Consider the following 18080-nt stretch of genomic DNA (forward strand, 5'->3'; position numbering starts at 1 on the left):
ACAATATGGATCCTCATTTTACTGACTTCGGAAGGATGGAAGGCTGAGTCAAACTTGAGCTTGGTGCGATTTGAACTGCTAAATTGCAGGCAGGCAGCAGAAGTACCCTGCAGTACTGCACTCTAACCACTGTTAGAAGGAAGGACCCAACCTGTTCATCTTTATGTATGAACATTGGGAAAGAATTGAGATTTAAGGGAGGAATTTTCAAAGGGTTACCATATGTGGGCTGCAATGATTGGATGACCACTAGATGGCAGCAAAGTTACAGAACATTATGAAAAAACCCTAATGCCATCTGGTGATCATGTATACACTTTGGAAGTGCAGATATTGTAACCCTAATATTAATTGTAGTTTATTATTGGGAACCACACCAGGGAGACAGAGAAGTTGAGGAATGGAAGAATACATATATACCCAGTAGGGTTTTTTTTTTTAAAGAATGCAGTACAAGGGGAGTGGGATGAGAAATACCCAAATTCATACATCGTCTTTTGTTCTCTGAACTTTCCACCTACTATACTCCTCTAACAACGTTGCTGTTTAGATATGCTCTGTGACCCAGAGTTGTCATTAGATTCACAGATGGAGATTGAAGAAAGCAGCTCCTTTGCACACCTACAGTAATAAACCCACTGTGATCCTTCCTTTATTAGTCAGACCTAGCAACAATTACACATACCTTGGATATCACCCGTCTCATCTATTGCAAGGTGCTTTATATTCCAGAAATTGCAGCTAATATAAAACAGAGTAGACAAATTGTTTTAAGTGGCACAAGGTATTAAATACAAATGTCTTCATTGAAAGCTTTGCATTGGCTGCTAATTATTTATTAACACTTAAAGTGCTTCTGTTGACCTTTAAAACATCTTTCTTGCTAAGAACCTGCCTAGTTATTAAATCAGCAACAACAACTTTATCTTTTCCACTGGAAGTTCAGCTATATGGAATAAGGGCTAGGATGTTCTTTTCTGTGAGCCTTTCATAGTACAAAACAGTGCCTCTGGGAAGAAAGCTGCTATACAGGACATTTGTTCTCATGGAATAAAAGTCCTTCAGGTTATACAAGGACACTCCTATAGGTCCTCTCTACAACTGTAGCACAATCCCAGGAAAAGACACACTAAATAAGTTGTTGACAAGCGTTGAGTGCGTACTCCAGCAACCTTTTCACCTCAGAGTTCAAAGTGCTTCATAGCTCTAGTGTTTGACCTCTATTCTCCCAGAAAAGTAGCAAAAACATATTCTAGCTTTTAACTATGAGAGCCATTTGGATTTTATTGATCTTAAATGTCATATGTTGTATTACAAAGTTGTTTCATTTTAATGAGAGGGGGGAGGGAGAAAGTGGGGGAGAAAGAGGGAGAAAGGGAGGGAGAGAGAAAAAGGGAGGGAGAGAGAAAAAGGGAGGGAGAGTAAGGGAGGGAGGCCAACTCACCATGTAGGGTTGTTGTTGTGGAGAAAATAGGTGGAAAATAGGTGAAGGAAGATGTGTTGAATACATTTGCTGCCATGAGTTTTTAATAAAAATTAAATAAGCCACCAAATGCTTACAAATGCAAAAAAGAGCAATACAAATTTAATCAAATAATTAAGAGGAGCTAACCAAGTAGGTCTGTAGATGAAGTAGCTGATTCCTGAATAAAGAAGACTGAATTATCAGCACATAAACATTCAAATTATTTTATCCCAATTTTATTCTCATATTGTGAAATAAGTCAGAGTGACAGGTAAAGAAACAAACAGATGGAAACTACTGTACACTATTCCAACTTGCTAGCTCCTCTTAATTATTTGATTAGCAAAAATAGCCGTTGTCAGGGGGGAAAAAGTTTTAACTACAAATAGGTTGACCATATTCTGATTTTAGAAAGGCTAATCAATAAAGGGTGTCTTTTTTAATTGGCTCTTTTCTGAACAACATCAATTCAGAAAAAGTAATGTGTTTGCAAGTCAATGGTCCCCACAGAAATGTGATTCATACATGAATGAACTAAAGCAATATTTGTATGCTCTATATATAGATCAGAGAGGTACAGTAGATTACAATATTATTTTCCTAGCCTTTGTATCATTCTCTGGAAAAGCTCACAATGAAGTTTTGAAAAAGAACTAAGAGCTTCTCAGTTAGCTAAAAACACATTTGCTCCCCAGTTGCAACTTTCCTTTCTTCTTGTTATTTCTTCAAGTTCAAATTGGATTGCAATTTAATAAAGACAAATAAATACGCCGGAATTGTTTTGCTTCATATTAAGATCTTCATTTTCCTGTAGTTTCTTTGGCCAATAGAGGCTTATCCCTTCAAAGAACAAAAGTTTAAGAAACCTATTGTTAGACTCTTAATGAACACAATATAATTTTAAGAAAGGAGACGCGAAAGAAAATATCCCAAGCATAAGATACAAAAATAATAAAGGAGATACAGCAGGAGATCTAGATTCGTGTAGTGATTAAGGCATTAGCTGAGAAACCTAGAAGCCTACTGCATCCAGTTTTGGTCACCACACTGTAAAAAAGATGTTGAGACTCGAGAAAAAGTACAGAGAAGAACAACCAGGATGATTAGGGACTGGAGACTAAAACATATGAAGAACAGTTACAGGAACTAGGCTTGGCTAGTCTAGTGAAGAGAAGAACCAGGGGAGACATGATAGCAGTCTTCCAATATTTGAGGGGCTGCCACAGAGAGGAAGGGGTCAAGCTATTTTTTAAAGTACCCAAAGGCCAGACAGGAATAATGGATGGAAATTGAACAAGGAAAGATTTAACTTGGAAATAAGGAGAAACTTTCTGACAGTGAGAACAATCAACCAATGGAACAACTTTCCCTCAGAAGTTGTGGGGGCGCCATCACTTGAGACTTTCAAGAAGAGATTGGGCTCCCATTTGTCAGAAATGGTACAGGGTCTCCTGGTTGGGCAGGGGGTTGGACTAGATGACCTACAAGATCCCTTCCAGCTCTGATTATCTGTTTAAAACCAAGAAACCCCAAGTTCGAGTTCTGCCTTAGACACAAAGCCAGCGGGCTGATCTTGGGCCAGTCACTTTCTTTTAGCCTCAGGAACGAGGTAATGGCAAACATCCATACGAACCAGGAATCACCAAGAATGGAGAGAAAATAGGTTTGTAGAAACAGCAATGAAATCAGCCTTATTTACCCAAGACTAATTCTACCAAAAAGAAAAAGAATTCAAAATAAAGTTTTTGTTGAATTTTTTTTCCAGTTTAGCCCGTTAACAGATTATACACATATTATTATTGCCACAAGAATGAAACATGAATCAGACACCATTAATGCTCTATTATCTGCAGAATCACAATATATGTACTGTAGTATATGTAATATATGCACCTCTTCTTGCTATACCTAGTTCACTTCCTCCCTACCTCTTGATTTGAGATAAAGTATAATGAATGCAATCAAAGCCAAATTAATTATTCTTTACTTAGCTCCAAACAAGCAGAGCACATTTTGGCTTAGTTCATGGGTAAACCGGTCAGTATGATTGTTTTGTGGTTTAGCATTATTTTTGTAAGCTGCCATGATCAAAATATATGCAATATTGATATATAAGTAAAATGTCCTTAATGCATCTGGATCTCTATCTCAATATTGATATATAAGTAAAATGTCATTGCACCTAGATCTTTATCAAGATATCACAAGAAATGTATAATTATAATCGGCTAGTCTGGGAGCAGCAATCGTGATAGCCTACTCAACATGGAAAGTCGAAGATATTCAATCACAGTAGCCTGCTCATTAATGCAAATGATAGCTTGGTTAAGGAAATCGCCTTTGAAGATAGAAGGTAGGGAGAATCTTACCATAATTCCTTTAGAATTTGTGACAGAAATGTTTTTAAGCTTTGTCATTGCAAGGATCTTCCAAATTTGGTTATTAGTATGGAATTCTAGATAATCCTTTCAAAACAGAAATTAGGAGCATACAGATTAGCCATGACCAAAAGCCAAGGTTGGAAAATTTGATTTAGATCTCCTGACTTATTTGTTGAATTTGGAATTGCAATTCAAACTGTCAAAGTGACTCCATTCAGTTTAAAAATTAAATATGATAAAAGTGTGTTTTTATCAGGAATGTCATCTGATTCAACCTGACACACTCAACTAATTTGATTTAGAAATTCAATCTGAAAGGACAATTCAACCCAACTGTCTTTGAATTTTAGCTTTGCATAACACTAACAGAGTTATCTTTTCCTATAAAGTAGCATTAGACTATTGATATGTTTTCCTCGCATTCCTGGCAAAGATACACTTTTTCATTTATAAGCTCACCCATATATTTATTGTCTTCCTACTAGAAGAATAAAAACATCATTTATTTACACTATGAGCAGATGGCCTTGGCTAAGGCACCTACCTGTGGAAAATATCGTACTTCTTGTATTTGCTTTTTGATAATCTTCTATTCCATTTGCACTTAAAGGGGCAACAAAATTTCCTTTAAAAGTAAAAGGAATAGAAACAGCTACCTCCTTCTATCAGTTTCCCCTCCTAAAGTACAGTAGCTATGGATCATTTTTAAAAGGTGTCTTGAATATGAAGAAAGGAGGGTTGCAATGTGAAGCTATATTGGAATATATTAGAAAATGCTGCCAACTTTGTATTTATGTGAACACAACTATATCTCAGCATTTGTTGAAATATTAACAGCTTTTTTTCAGGGGAGCTCAAAATAACAGGAAAGGTAACTTTCACGCTTTTCTTTTCTACATTTTTGTCCTTAACTGCTTGCTTGCTTGCTTGCTTATTTATTTGTCAAACATGTACAAGATAACAAGTATAGGTATGGACTATAAACATGAACAAAGGGAGCAAATACAGATAAATGGGGACAGTAAGCCAGAGACAGTAGGCACGCTGGTGCGCTTATGCACGCCCCCTTTAAGGACCTCTTAGGAATGGGGTGAGGTCCATGGTAGACAGTTTGAGGTTGAAGCTGTGAGGGGTTGAGGCTGTAACAACAGAGTCTGGTAGGGCATTCCAGGCGTTGACCACTCCTGTTCCTGAAGTCATATTTTCTGCAATCTTAACGCTTATGTCCTAAGAATATAACCATTTTTTTTTAAAAAAAACCCAATCATTTTTAATAGCAGAGTTCCCCAACATTTCTGGCTTTGTGGACCGGCCAGGGGGAGGAAAGGATACAGCCCGCAAGGGCATGTGCATGCAACGCAGCTCCACTTGTGTAAGTGGTGTGCATATGCGCCTGCCACTAATGCAAATGGAGCACTCACACGGTCGCCCACTGCTTGCATGAGTGAGGATGTGCACGCGTGCACGTTCGCCATTCGTTTCCATGGCCTGGTTGCAATGCCCTTGCAGCCCACAGGTTGGGGACCCCTGGTTTATAGGCTACAGCATCATGTTTCTAATCTTATTACAATACGTGCAATCTTATTACAATACGTGCTTGTAATATCATCTACTTTTCCAAGGATGATCCACATGAAGCATTTTCCAGCACCCCATGATTTTGTTTCTTCCCAAATGCTTATTGCATTGTGACAAAATCAAAATGGCAGCTAACATATGACTGCAACCACCGGTTTCCTGACTTCCTGAAAAGCCTGAGGCCTGCCAAAATGCTTGAATTCCAGAAACTTCCCAAGGATACTTTCTGCTGATGGTTAAGTCTACACCAGAGGTGTCAAACTCAAGGCCTGCAGGCTGGATCCAGCCCATGGGGTGCATAGATCTGGCCCACAGTAGCCTGGAAAGAGCAAAGGACCGGTTCACAGTGCCTCTGCCAGTGAAAATGGAGCACGGAGACCTCCCTGCACTCCATTTTCTCCGGTAGAGGACTATCTAAACAAACAAAACAAAACAAAAGGAGAAATGTTTCCCTTTTGCACTTGAGCATGCAAGAAGAGACCGGAAAAGAGAAAGGGAAAGAGGAAAGGCAAAAGGAAGGAAAGATGCAGAGAACAAGGAAGGAAAAATAAGGAAAGAGTGGAAGGAGGAAGAAAGGAGAATGAAGAGGGAAGGAAAAAGAAGAAAAGGAAGGAAGGAAATAAAGAAGGAAAGGAGGGAGATTATAATGAGTGAGGGTCTCAGGGAACTCCTGCCTTAGCACTTGGCTACCACAGGTGCCCCGACACGAATCCCATGTCATGCCCACATCCACCCATCCCAGCTCTGATGCGGCTCTCAGTGAAATCCAGTTTGACACCCCTGATCTACATACTTCTACAGTGGATATAAAACGTCTACGTGCTTCTATTAAATATCCAGTTCTTTTAAAAGTAAAAAAAAAATTAGACCAAGATAAATCATTTCAGAATTTTTTCCTCCTTTAATGCAATCTACAAGCTGCACAATTCAACTAAAAACAAACAAATATTTTTTTGGGGGAAAATAAAAAACTTACAATAACTTAGTACCATAAGTGTGCACAACTTCTTATAAGTAAGGATGTGGCTGTGTTCAGAAATCACCAATCACATTCAAATTGATGTTAAATAGTAGTCAATATATACCTGCCATCAATCAAAGCAACTCTGATCTAGTCCATATCAAGTTCAGTTGTTCTACCGTGTTTCCCTGAAAATAAGACAGTCTTAGTTTCTTTTGACCCTTGAAAAAATGGCTAGGGCTTCTTTTCGGGTGGGTCTAATTGACTCACCTCATAGTGGCAGCACTGACAGTCCCACCCAGTGGGAGCCTGCTGTCGGCCCACTTCTTCTGCGGCCATTTGCCACCACTCTCATGCATTGCCCCTGGCCTCCGTTTCACCGGAAAGCCCTCTACAGCAGAGAAACATGCTCTGGATTGACGCAGAGTGCCCCTGGCTTCCTTTCGCCTTCAGATGTCTTCCAGAAAGCCAAGGAGCTCTTTTATTGGCTACAGAGGGCTTTCTGGAAGATATCTGAAGGCGAAACAGAAGCCGGGGGCGCCATGTGTGACAATCCGCAGCCCATTTCTCAGGTGCAGAGGGCTTTCTGGAAGATTCTCACAGTGAAATGGAGGCTGAGGGTGATGCATGCGAGCAGCTGCAAGCAGCTGCAGAAGAAGGTGCTGCAGAAGGCAGCGAGGCAGGTATAGGAGTGTGCGAAACCTGGTAAGTAGGACAGCTCCACTCCCCCATCCACACCCTAACAATTTTTAGCTCATCCCATCCCCTGCAGCCCAGGGTAGGTGGGGTCTTAATTAGGGCTAATTTTTGGCTTAATTTGAGTGTATGCATTCAAAAACATGATAGGGCTTCTTTTTGGGATGGGTTTTATTCTAGGGGAAACACAGTAGTGGAATTTTTATGATTTTTACTCAGTTGCCTCTTACAGCAAAAGCCATCACCTGCAAAACATGCTTACAAAACCATCAAAGAAATTTCACTGTTGGAAGGTGTCCGTTAGGAGAAAGATACAAAAAAAAATCTAGGCATTAGATATGCCACGGAACACAGTGAAGACAGCCATCAACAAGTGGGGAAAATATGGCACAACAATGACGTTGCCAAGAACTGGATGTCCTCCTAAAACTAATTGAAAAAATGAAGAAAAGTTGTCCAGGGGGTTGCAGAGAGATCTACAGCAATATTAAATGAGCTGCAGAAACCTTTGGCAAGTATTGACTGTGTGCTGCATGTGACAATAATCTCCCATATTTTTTATTTTCCTAGGCTGCGGGATAGGGTGGCAAGATGGAAGCTTTTTTGTTTAAAGAAAGACAAACATACAAGTTTAGTTACATTTACAAAAACCTACACGAAGTCTGACAAAACTATGTGGGAAAATTAGTTATAATTAGATGAGATCAAGGTTGAGCATTTTGGCCATAACTCCAAATATGTTTGGTTCAAAAATAGCATTACTGTACATACCACCAGAATTACCCACAACGAAGCATGGTGGTGACAGCATTATGCTTTGGGGCTGCTTTTCTTCAACTGGTACCAGGACTTTTGTCAAGGTGGAGGGAATTTCAAATATTAGTCAATTTAGGCACAAACGGCTCTGCTAAAATGCTGAAAATGAAGATTTTCAGCCTTCAACATAAGGATGACCCAAAGCATACTTGCAAATCAGCAAAGCAATGGAACAGAAGAAGATCAAAGTTTTGGAATAGCCCAGCCAAAGTCCGGACCCGAATCCAATTGAACATCTAAAGATGACTATGCATAGGAGATCACTTGCAATCTGACAAATTTGGAGTGTTTTTGCAAGGAAGAGTAGGCAAAAATACCCCAGGCAAGATGTTGATAGGCTCCTACTGCAGAAGACTGAATTCTATCATAAAATCAAATGGTGCTTCAACAAATATTAGTTTAAGGACATGCACTCTTATGCAACCATGTTACTTTAACTTTTTGTAATTTTATTTTTCCCCAGAAGATTTCAGTTTGTATTTCAACTGAATTGTACAGCTTACAGATTACACTGAAGGTGGAAAAAAATCTGAAGTGATTTATCTTGGTCTGATTTACATCTCAAAACCCTGAAATTTTAACGGGAGTGTGTAGATCAGGGGTCGCCAACCTTTTGGACCTCAGGGACCACCAAACTCATAATTTTAAATCCTGCGGACCAAGAGACCCTGGCAAAATCCCCAAAAAAGTCTGCAGGAAAATTCCTTACCCTACTGATCGTTTTCCTACTGATCGATCATTCTTTATTTGGGATCGCATGATACCGTCTCCACCTCTGTCCTCAGGGGGAGAGAGAGAGACAAAGCGACTTTTGGCTTCATGCAAGGAAAGCAGCAGAAGCAGCAGAAGTCTATCTCTCCCCCAAACTCCGTCAGAAATCAGTCTTTGTGAGACTTGTTGCGCTGGCGCAACCTTAGAGCAGGATGCCTTGCAGGGTCCCAAAAACTCATTTCCAGCAGAGTTTGGGAGAGAGAAAGAAAGACGTTTGCTGCTTTCCTTGCATGCAGCCAGAAGCAGAAGAAGAAAGAAGCGGAAAGAAGCAGCCCGGTGGCCAGGCTTGGCACATGGGGTGAGTGGGGCAAGTTTCCCCCCCTCAGCCCTTTCCCCCACTCACTAATTCATGTTGTTCGCAATGCAAGTGATGCAAGCCTTGTGTTCCCGCGGGTCATGGGGGCAGCGCAGCCTTGTGTTCCCACACAGCTTGGATTAATTGCTTTTTGGGGGTGCTTTAGGGGTGACACTTCTCTGCAGACCACCAATTTTTTCTCATGGACCACCAATGACCCCCGACCCATTGGTTGGTGACCACTGGTATAGACTATTTATATCAACGAGGTGAGCTGCTTGTTAGGATCAAGATATAGGGCTGCAAATGACTAACAGATGGCAGCAGACAAAGTTTATGGAGCTCTTGGTTGCCATTTGTTAGTTTGTACCCCATAAAGCAGGGGTGTCAAACTCAAGGCCCATGGGCCAGATCCAGCCCGCAGAGTGTTTAGATCTGGCCTGTGGGACTGCTCTAGAAACAGCAAAGGACCGGCCCGAGGTGCCTCTGCCAGCAAAAACGGAGTTCATGAGGGCCGCACTCAATTTTCACTGGCAGAATGCTAGCAAAACAAACTACCAACAAAAGTGGCATTTGATCACATGAGTGACGTCGATCTGGCCACACCCACCCCAACCCATGAGGTCAAATACAACCCTGATGCAGCCCTCCATGAAATCAAGTTTGACACCCCTGCCATATAGGAAGGTTCTACACCATGCCGAATGTTCCAGTTGAGATAGAGCTAACTCACTCGGGGTGGACTATTTTTTAGTGATCACAATCTATAATGCAGATGGAACCATATTTTATATGTAGATGTGCCTAGCTGTGGAATGAATTTGCATGTGTGCTTTACTTTTTTTAAAAAATGTAAATGCTAACTTTAAGTCTTTCAAATTTCATATCTTTCACAGCAGGAAAAATGTGTTACCATTTTTCAGCAATCAACACCAGAGGGGTTCCAAGAACCTCCGAAAAGAGGAAACTACCATTTTTACATTGTGGGTTCCTCTGCATGACACCAACCAAAATTCAAATCATACTATAATTTAGAACAACGTGCCATTTTATGCCACATCATGTCCCCAGTAAGCAACTATAGAAGTGCTAGTGGGCCATTAATGAGTGACTGCTATGCTACTATAAGGTATTGTCTCACCTGTTGAACTCACTGTATTGGCATTCTTTAAACGTTCCATACACTTTTTTTCTTCTTGATAGATTTCCTGCTGCATTCTGCATTCTGGGTGAATACTTTTTACCTGTTGAATAAAAACAAAAACTGAAACATTTGACTTTGTAGAAAGGATATCAATGCTAGCAGAACCAGCTTTGGGGGCGGGGCGGGGGGCGGGGCGGGAGAGAGACAAAATAGGAAGATTTTGTTTATTGTCAGTTAGAACAATCAATTCAGTTAAAACAATTAATCAGTGGAACAACTTGCCTCCAGAAGTTGTAAAAGCTCCAACAATGGAAGTTTTTAAGAAGAGATTGGACAACGATTTGTCTTCAAGTGGTGTAGGGTTTCCTGCCTAAGCAGGGTGTTGGACTAGAAGACCTCCAAGGTCCCTTCCAACTCTGTTATTCCAGTTGCCCCATGCCTATGCAATACTTTCTAGTTCTTGTATTGCTCTAGTTATATGTCTATGCTTCTTACAAAGATTATGAAAGGTAGTTCTGTATTATTAGACACACACACCCCAATACAGGTTGAGGTCACTCTAGGGTTATTGACATCAGGCTGCAAAAATCTAGTTGAATTCCAAACCTCCTTATTGCCATCTTCTGGTTGTTCAGAACTTTGCAGCAAATATGGTAGCTGTACATGACAATCAAAATTAATGGTTTAGCTAAAAAATTTTTAAATATCCAGCAGCTGTGGCTCACACTCAGTTCCAAGATTGGCTTAGTAGCAAATGCACCTGCTGGTTTTTCTATGAAAGAGCATAATTAGTAAGATATCTATAATATGATTACCCAAGTTCACCTGAAATAATAGAATTATTCTAACCAGAAAAAAAAGAGGACAAAGTCATTAACTAACTAAAGAGATTTATGCTCTGGTTTCTTTCTGATGTAAGATACCAGAGCCCCAAAATTAACAGGTTATATTAAATTTGATTAACAAACTTGTTCTCTGCCAAATTTTTCTGCAGCTTAGAAAAAGCATAAAAGTGGTTCATCCATTGCACTAATTTATAAACATGGCTTATTTTATGTTGGCTTAGTATGTGTTACACAAAACAAGCCTTTGTCGTTTGTAAACTATTATTTATAGCACAGTCTGTTTTACCAATCTAGCAAATTGTGGCTATTCAAATTATGAAATGTTCATTGGAATTGCGTATCTCAAGACCTGTCATAATTAAATTATGCTAGCCTAAGCTTTGTGAAATCCTGCATTTTGGAAAACTTTAGTAAGGTATCTCAACTCCAATAAATGCTAGTTTGGGAGCGTTAGCTTGCAAGTAATCATTATTATTAAAAAGTTTTACATTATATGTCACACTGAAATATCTTCAAAATGCTTAGAAGACTAAAAGGATTAGAGAATCCAACTATAGATAGTCCTCGGCTTGCAGCTTAATTGGGCTCAATTCCCATTGCTAAGGAAGGTGGTTTATACTAACATTTTTTGCCATGGTTATTAAGCGAATCATTGCAGTTCTCAAATTATTCAGCCATTAAGTAAATTGGGCTTTTCCCATTGACTTTGCATGTCGGAAGCCAGCTGAGAAAGTTTCAAATGGTGATGCCATCATCCCAAGATGCTGCCATGACCCTGTTGTAAATAATATATGCCGGTTGCCAAATGCCCAAAATTTGATCATATGGTAGAATTCTTAATTGGCCAAGTGTGGTTGGACATACAAGGAATTTGTCTTGATGCAAATGCTCTCAGTCAGTGTTGCTACCTAAGTAGACAGTTTGATTTCACAGAAGTGTGATTGACTTGGAGTTACATTGTGTTGTTTAAGTGTTCCCTTTATTTTTTTGAGCAGTGATCATCGTCATAGGGTACAATAAGCAATCAAATCATATTAGGAAACAGTCAATAAAAATCGTTAGGTTACAAGCAACAAGGTTAGTCATACAGTCATCATGTGACTACAGGAGTGCTGCAATGGTTGTAAGTGGGAGGAGTTATCATAAGTCATCTCAATGTGATTGTAACTTTGAACAGCTAAATGAGGATTACCTATTGCTGTAGCAGTATCAGTTTGATTTCTTACATTTCAATTGGGAATTCATTAATTCTGCGATAAAAAATATCTGATTCTAAAAGGAAGCTCCCGAAAATGTCCAAGAAAACATGACTTACACATCTGATTTTCAGTTAAAAGCCAGTCTCTTAACCAATATGGTTGGCTTCTCATATCATTCTAAACCAGTTTTGTGAACATACCACCATAGCCAAGATTAAACAAACCAAATAATGACTGGTGGTTGTGCAAACCCATGCACTGTGATTTATTAAATAGACTGGTTAAATAGACTGGTTAAGCACATCTAGCTGTCTTTCACCAAATACAAATTTCAGCACATAAAATTTTGCACAGCTGGATTAAGGGACGCTGTTTTGGACGTTGTAGATTCCTAAATTGGAAAGTAAAACATCAGGTGACAATCAGGACCCCACAGTTATTTAGAAGTGTCAACCAAAATGTCTCACAGCTTTACGTAAAGCATTTATAGTGTTTGTGTGTGTGTGTGTGTGTGTGTGTTTGTGTGTGTGTAGAAAAATGGGCAGAGAATTGTGGCCTCAGCCATTAAACTGACTTCCTTAAAATCCCCCTCTGCAGACATCTATATTATAACCATTATATCCTCATCTGGAATACCAAAGAAGTACCCACCTCATTCTGAGAACTGTTTCTTTAAAGGCAGTAAGCAGAGGGACAGCTTTGGTGAAAGTCAATCTGGTGTACAAGTCAAAGCACCAAAACAGAAATTGGAAACTGGGAGCTCTAGTCCCACCTCCTGGCACAAATCCATCTGGGTGGCTCTGGGCCAGCCATTCTCCCTCAGCTCTGGGAAGAAAGCAATGGCAAGCCATTTTCAAAAACATTGCCGAGAAAACTGCAGGGACCTGTCTAGGTAGTACCTAGGAGTCAACACTGGCTTAAATGCATAAAAAAATAAATAAGAAAGAGCAGAGAGACAAATACTGAGTTATACCACACATGGGACAATGTTTTGTCTTCTGCAAACCAAACTTAAGCCTATGTAGTAGAATGTTGTCAATACACCACAAAATATCTAGAACTGTAATTTCTGGTCATGCCTGAGAGACACAAGTATTTTCTCAATTCTTTGTCTCAAGTATCAAAGAATTAAGTGTTGCTCTGCAATTATTACTACAGAGTACAGTAGTTGCAAGCAAGTAGCTAAAGCAATTTTAACTTCTACTTAAAATAACTGAAAAACATGAATCTCTTGCCATGTTTTTGCTCTCTCCCACCCTCCACTGATGCTCTTCCCAATTCCAACATTAAACCAGAGTAAAGCCTGGCTTTTCCATGCTTTAGATATGTGCTGTAGTTCAAATGAGACATGGCATGACTGACTAATCTAATGACTATGAGTTAGATTTCCACAACTCAATACCTCGGGATCTCATATTTTCTACACTATTCTTTGTTTTAGAGGAAACTGTGGAAGTCAAGACTTAATTTCTGATAAGTAGGGAGTCCATCTGTACAACCAGAGGGACAATTACTATATTGTAAATCCTACATTAAGGAGAGGAATGGATAAGAAAGTTTGAAATCTCTTTAAATGTAAACATTATCTTATTCTAAATCAGGACTACTGGCAAAACCTAGATGAACACTAGATGACAACAAAGAACCAGACTTTTCTCATTGTTGTTTTTGTGTTTACAGCCATGATTTGTTGATCCAGTCCAAGAAAGACTTTGGTTTTTTTTAACCTTTATGTCAAATTTTGAACCAAATAATTCCACGCTCAGAAACTGCACTTACACATAGTTTAACCTAAGTTATCAAACTATTCTGTTCTCTGGGTCCAAACAAGTCATAAACTAACAAAATAGTTTTGTAACAATACAATAAGCTACAAAAATGTAGTTTAATGTTAAAGAAGTGAAGTCTGGCATATTATATAAATACTTATTCAGGATTTCTAATTGGCTGATTAAGGATTTTGTACCTACAAAACCAATGTCTTGTTAATTTCTGCACAGATGTCCTTCCAGCATAAAAGCCCGAACTACAAAAAGAACAGTTCTTTTTCCTTGGAAAATTTAAAATATTCTGTAAAATGCAATGACAACAATCAATCAGAGAAACTTTAAAGCTGATTTTTTAAAAATTGCTTAATGTAAAAAAAAAATCAGAAGCTTGTTAAAAATAATTAGATGTCTACAAAAGAATGTTGTAGCAGTGAAAACATTGATTCAATTCTGATGTCAACTTAAGAAATGATCCAATTTAGCTTTGAGTTTGCTATAGCATAACAGACTGCAAAATATAGAGGCTTCTTTTTGCAAAAGTAAAACTTTGCTGAGTTTATAAACAATCTTTTTCTGCATTTCTGTGCTGGAACTTCAGAGACCTTAGAAAATCATTTAAGAGCAATGTTGGCTTTCTAACAGGGATAGATTTTGTCTACTTCTCCCTCCTCTTCAATAAGAGAGAAGTGTATTGCCCAATTTGCTTGGATTCTATATTTTTGTCTATTTTCTCCTTGTTTGGACTGAAAAATGAGAAGATTTTGGTTATTCCAGTGGAGTGGGACCATTTTTTATTTTTATTACTGAAGAAAATCCAGAGATGTTCTGGATTTATTGGTCATTTATTAAGATGACTAAGCTCTAAACTTCAGTTAAACTTTTTGGGGTTGTACTTCAAACATATAACCATTAAAAAAGTAACACCTCTTACATCCACATAACACAACTATTTCTTTGTTTAAATAATCAGCATCTCATCAACTTGTTCACAGAGCTCAGACACATCTCAATATACTATTTCAAACACCAAATTATCAATTTACAGAGATTAACAATGGTATCAGCTTGTCAAATACCTATCAAGGAGTGCCTTGCTTTAAAGTGAAAACATGTCTAAGTACCATATGTGACAACTGAAAAATATTTTTAAAAAGATTAGCTTTACCATAAAATATCACAGAGCAATTGTGGTAAGCAATTATACTATGTTTGCATTGTTTACTTTTTTAAAAAAATCCTGTTTGAGAAATGATGTGAACTTTTTTTTTTTTTTGCTTTAGGTGCAATAGTATTTCAGTGCACACCTATTTAACCAAGCCTGGCCATGTCAAAAAGCTAATTTGGGTTGGTTTGGTTAACGGTTGGATGGGAGACTATCAAAAAACCGTAAGGCTGAAAGTTAGAGTGGCAAGTTTTAAAAATCATCTTGAAAGAAGAGAATAGGAAGCCATTGCATACTGCAGCTAATAAAACTAGAAGGACCTATCTATGAAGTCATCAAATCAACTTTGACTCAAAAGAGACTTTAGCTTTATAGGAAGTTCATAAACAAAACTAAAAACTCTGGAATGTATGTATCATACACTACACAAAAAAGGAATACAAACAGCCAAAAGGTTTGTATAAAATTTAACAATAATCATTGAACTAATGTAATTTTTTCATAATCTCTCAAGTTTAGGACAATTAATATCATAGAATGAGGTTATCATGATAGAAACCAAATGGCAGGAAAGACTATCTCTTTGCAAATAGAAAACTATACCAAGACAAATTTTTTATTGCATTTGGGATTTTTTTTGCTTTCAAGGATTATAAAAGGACATAAAACATTGTTGCATCATAATTCTCAAAATCTTGATATAGATTGAACCTCAAAATCTCATGGGCTTCTTCCTCCTCCTTCTAATAATTATTATAAAAGTTATTACCTATTTGGAGATGTCTTCACTCTGGTTAAAGGCAGGGATGACCCTTGAATTTTTTTAACAGCCATCCCATATGCAAGATTGGGTCAATGAATCCTAATACTTTATTCTGCTGCAGGTACAAACTCTACTTAACCCTGCTTTGGTTAATTAAAACAGGCAACAAACAATGAAAAAAGAGAATCTGACTGATCTCTCCAGAAAACATACATCTTTTATATCCTTAGCTTAGTCTTCTTTTCCTTAATATTTTGTATTTTGTAAACGCTTGGCAAAAATCACATGCTGCAGCTGTTTTAAAGTTCATTAGTACTCACAACTTCATGCCATAATTGCACCAAAATTTACACATACCCAAAAAATCAAATTGACCATTAAAAGGGATAGAATTTCTGTCTTAAGGTAGTACAGAATTTCCACTCCATCCATAAACAAAGAAGAGCTTGTGAAAAACTCCACCCTTTTGCCTCTCTTTTACCGTTGTATTTCTGAATACAAAACATTCGTGGTCAGATCCTTTGGCTTTAAACGATCCTGAAAGCTGATGCATGTGTGGGATTTAAAACTCCTTGAAATAGGGCATCCCGTTGTTTATAGTAATTTCGCCGGCATCAATTAAAATCGAATTAAAATCGAACCAGCTTTTCTCAGGAGTTACAATAGACACTGGGACTGATGAAGCCTGGTGCACCTTAAAGAAATTCTTTACTAAATTCATTTTAGTCCAATTCGCCAGCCCGATACAGATTCAAACTTAGCTGGCTTTTATTCCTGTGCTCAAATTTAAAGAGTCGACCACTAGTATAACCAAACCCTCAACCGGGGACCCTGCAAATGGGCCTGTGCATCATCCCCAGCCTGAAATAAAAGGGAATAACGGGAATTGTAATCCAGCACGGCCTGAGGAGACCCGTTCGCCCCCCCTTTTTTTAACGGGATATAAGAATAAACAGCAATTCTAAAAAGTGAGAACTATTAGCATAAACCATTAATAGCAAAACTATTCGGTGTGTGTGTGTGACATACTAAGCGGATGCGAGGTGTGGGGGGAATAAGTTGATACCGCACGTTAAGGGGGGCGGCCCAAGTTGCAGAATCAGCCCCACAACCGGAGAACAAACGGGAGCCAGCGTGAACCCGTTTTCCTCCTCCTTCCCCCATAGGTTTCCTTCCAAAAGAAGCGCAGAAGGCAATATCCGAGGCGCCCCACCCCACCCCTAAAGCACTGCTGAAAGGGTCGCAGAATCTTAGCCAACGCGCCCTTTTCTCGCAGAAGCCGCAGGAAAGGAGCTCTCTGCATATGCTCCGAAGCTCGGACTCTTCCGAGCCGGGACCCAGCCTGAGAAGGCGAGGCTCACCGGCCCAAGGATTCCCTACTCACCGGCCCCAAGGTCCACCAGCAGGTTGAGAAGAGCAGCAGCGGCAGCGAGAGCTGCATCCCGTCCCAGGTTCTCGGGACTCGCGGCGACCTTCCTTGGCGCGGGCAGCCTCACGCAGCCAGAGGGACATGCGGTCGTCGAGCCGGCGCTGCCCGTCTTGCAGCCGCGCGCTTTTTACCACGGGGCTTTTTACAATTCCCCCTCCCCGCGCGGAGTCTTGGCTGCGGCCGGACGAAAAGCCGCGTCGCCTCGCCCACTCTGGGTCCGCCGCACTCCCTCCGCGTGGTCTTGCGCGCTCTCCGGACTCCACCTCTCTCCCTCCTCACCGGGTGCTACTTTGGGAGCTGCGACTTCATTGCTCCGAGAGTTACTCCTTTCCCGGCCCCTCCCCCAAAATGGGGGTGGGACAGAGGTGCAAAGACAACCTTTCCCATCGAGTCCATGAACTTAGAAGGACCGTTTCATTAAGTTCTGCAGCAGCCTAATGTGGACGGTGAAAGCTTTACTCCAGTGCCTGAAATGGGATGATGGCGCGTATCTCGCTTTCGATAACTTCGTGGGGGTGTAAAGAACTGAAGAACAGGAGCTGCGTTGGCCCGTGGGGCGGGGGTGGGAATGAGGGTAGGGGGTGGGAGGTTTTTTTTTTAAAAAACCTAAGTTTGGAAAATAATAATTGGATAAAGAAGACCTTCCATAATATAATATTGTAGTATCCATGGGTGTGCAAGTTTGGGGTATCTTCCAGAGTCATTAAGAGGTTGAGGATCAAGGAGAAAAGGCCAAAATGTGGGTCAAAAGCTAGGGAGAGTGGAATGGACATGATGATGGACTGCCATCTTCACTTTCCAAGGTC

The 18080-nt window shown here is 39.6% G+C and overlaps 1 protein-coding gene across 2 annotated transcripts in view; it reads right to left on the reverse strand.

Annotated features, from left to right (window-relative positions):
* VIPR2 (vasoactive intestinal peptide receptor 2) overlaps nucleotides 1-17610 on the reverse strand; it is a 149660-nt gene extending 132050 nt beyond the window's left edge. The window contains exons 1-2 of one of the 2 annotated variants that reach the window (XM_087946914.1): nucleotides 17230-17610; nucleotides 10105-10207 (exon numbers count right to left, since the gene is read on the reverse strand). In XM_087946914.1, coding sequence (XP_087803040.1) covers nucleotides 10105-10207; nucleotides 17230-17286 — 160 coding nt within the window. In that variant the 5' untranslated portion in view covers nucleotides 17287-17610. The remainder of the gene's footprint in view (nucleotides 1-10104; nucleotides 10208-17229) is intronic. The other variant, XM_026687265.2, reaches the window with a different exon arrangement.
* Nucleotides 17611-18080: the final 470 nt, after the last annotated feature.

The sequence above is a fragment of the Notechis scutatus genome, chromosome Z (assembly GCF_049901735.1).
Source record: "Notechis scutatus isolate UNSWTSFEM ecotype Mainland chromosome Z, rNotScu1.2, whole genome shotgun sequence".
NCBI classification, from domain to species: domain Eukaryota; kingdom Metazoa; phylum Chordata; class Lepidosauria; order Squamata; family Elapidae; genus Notechis; species Notechis scutatus.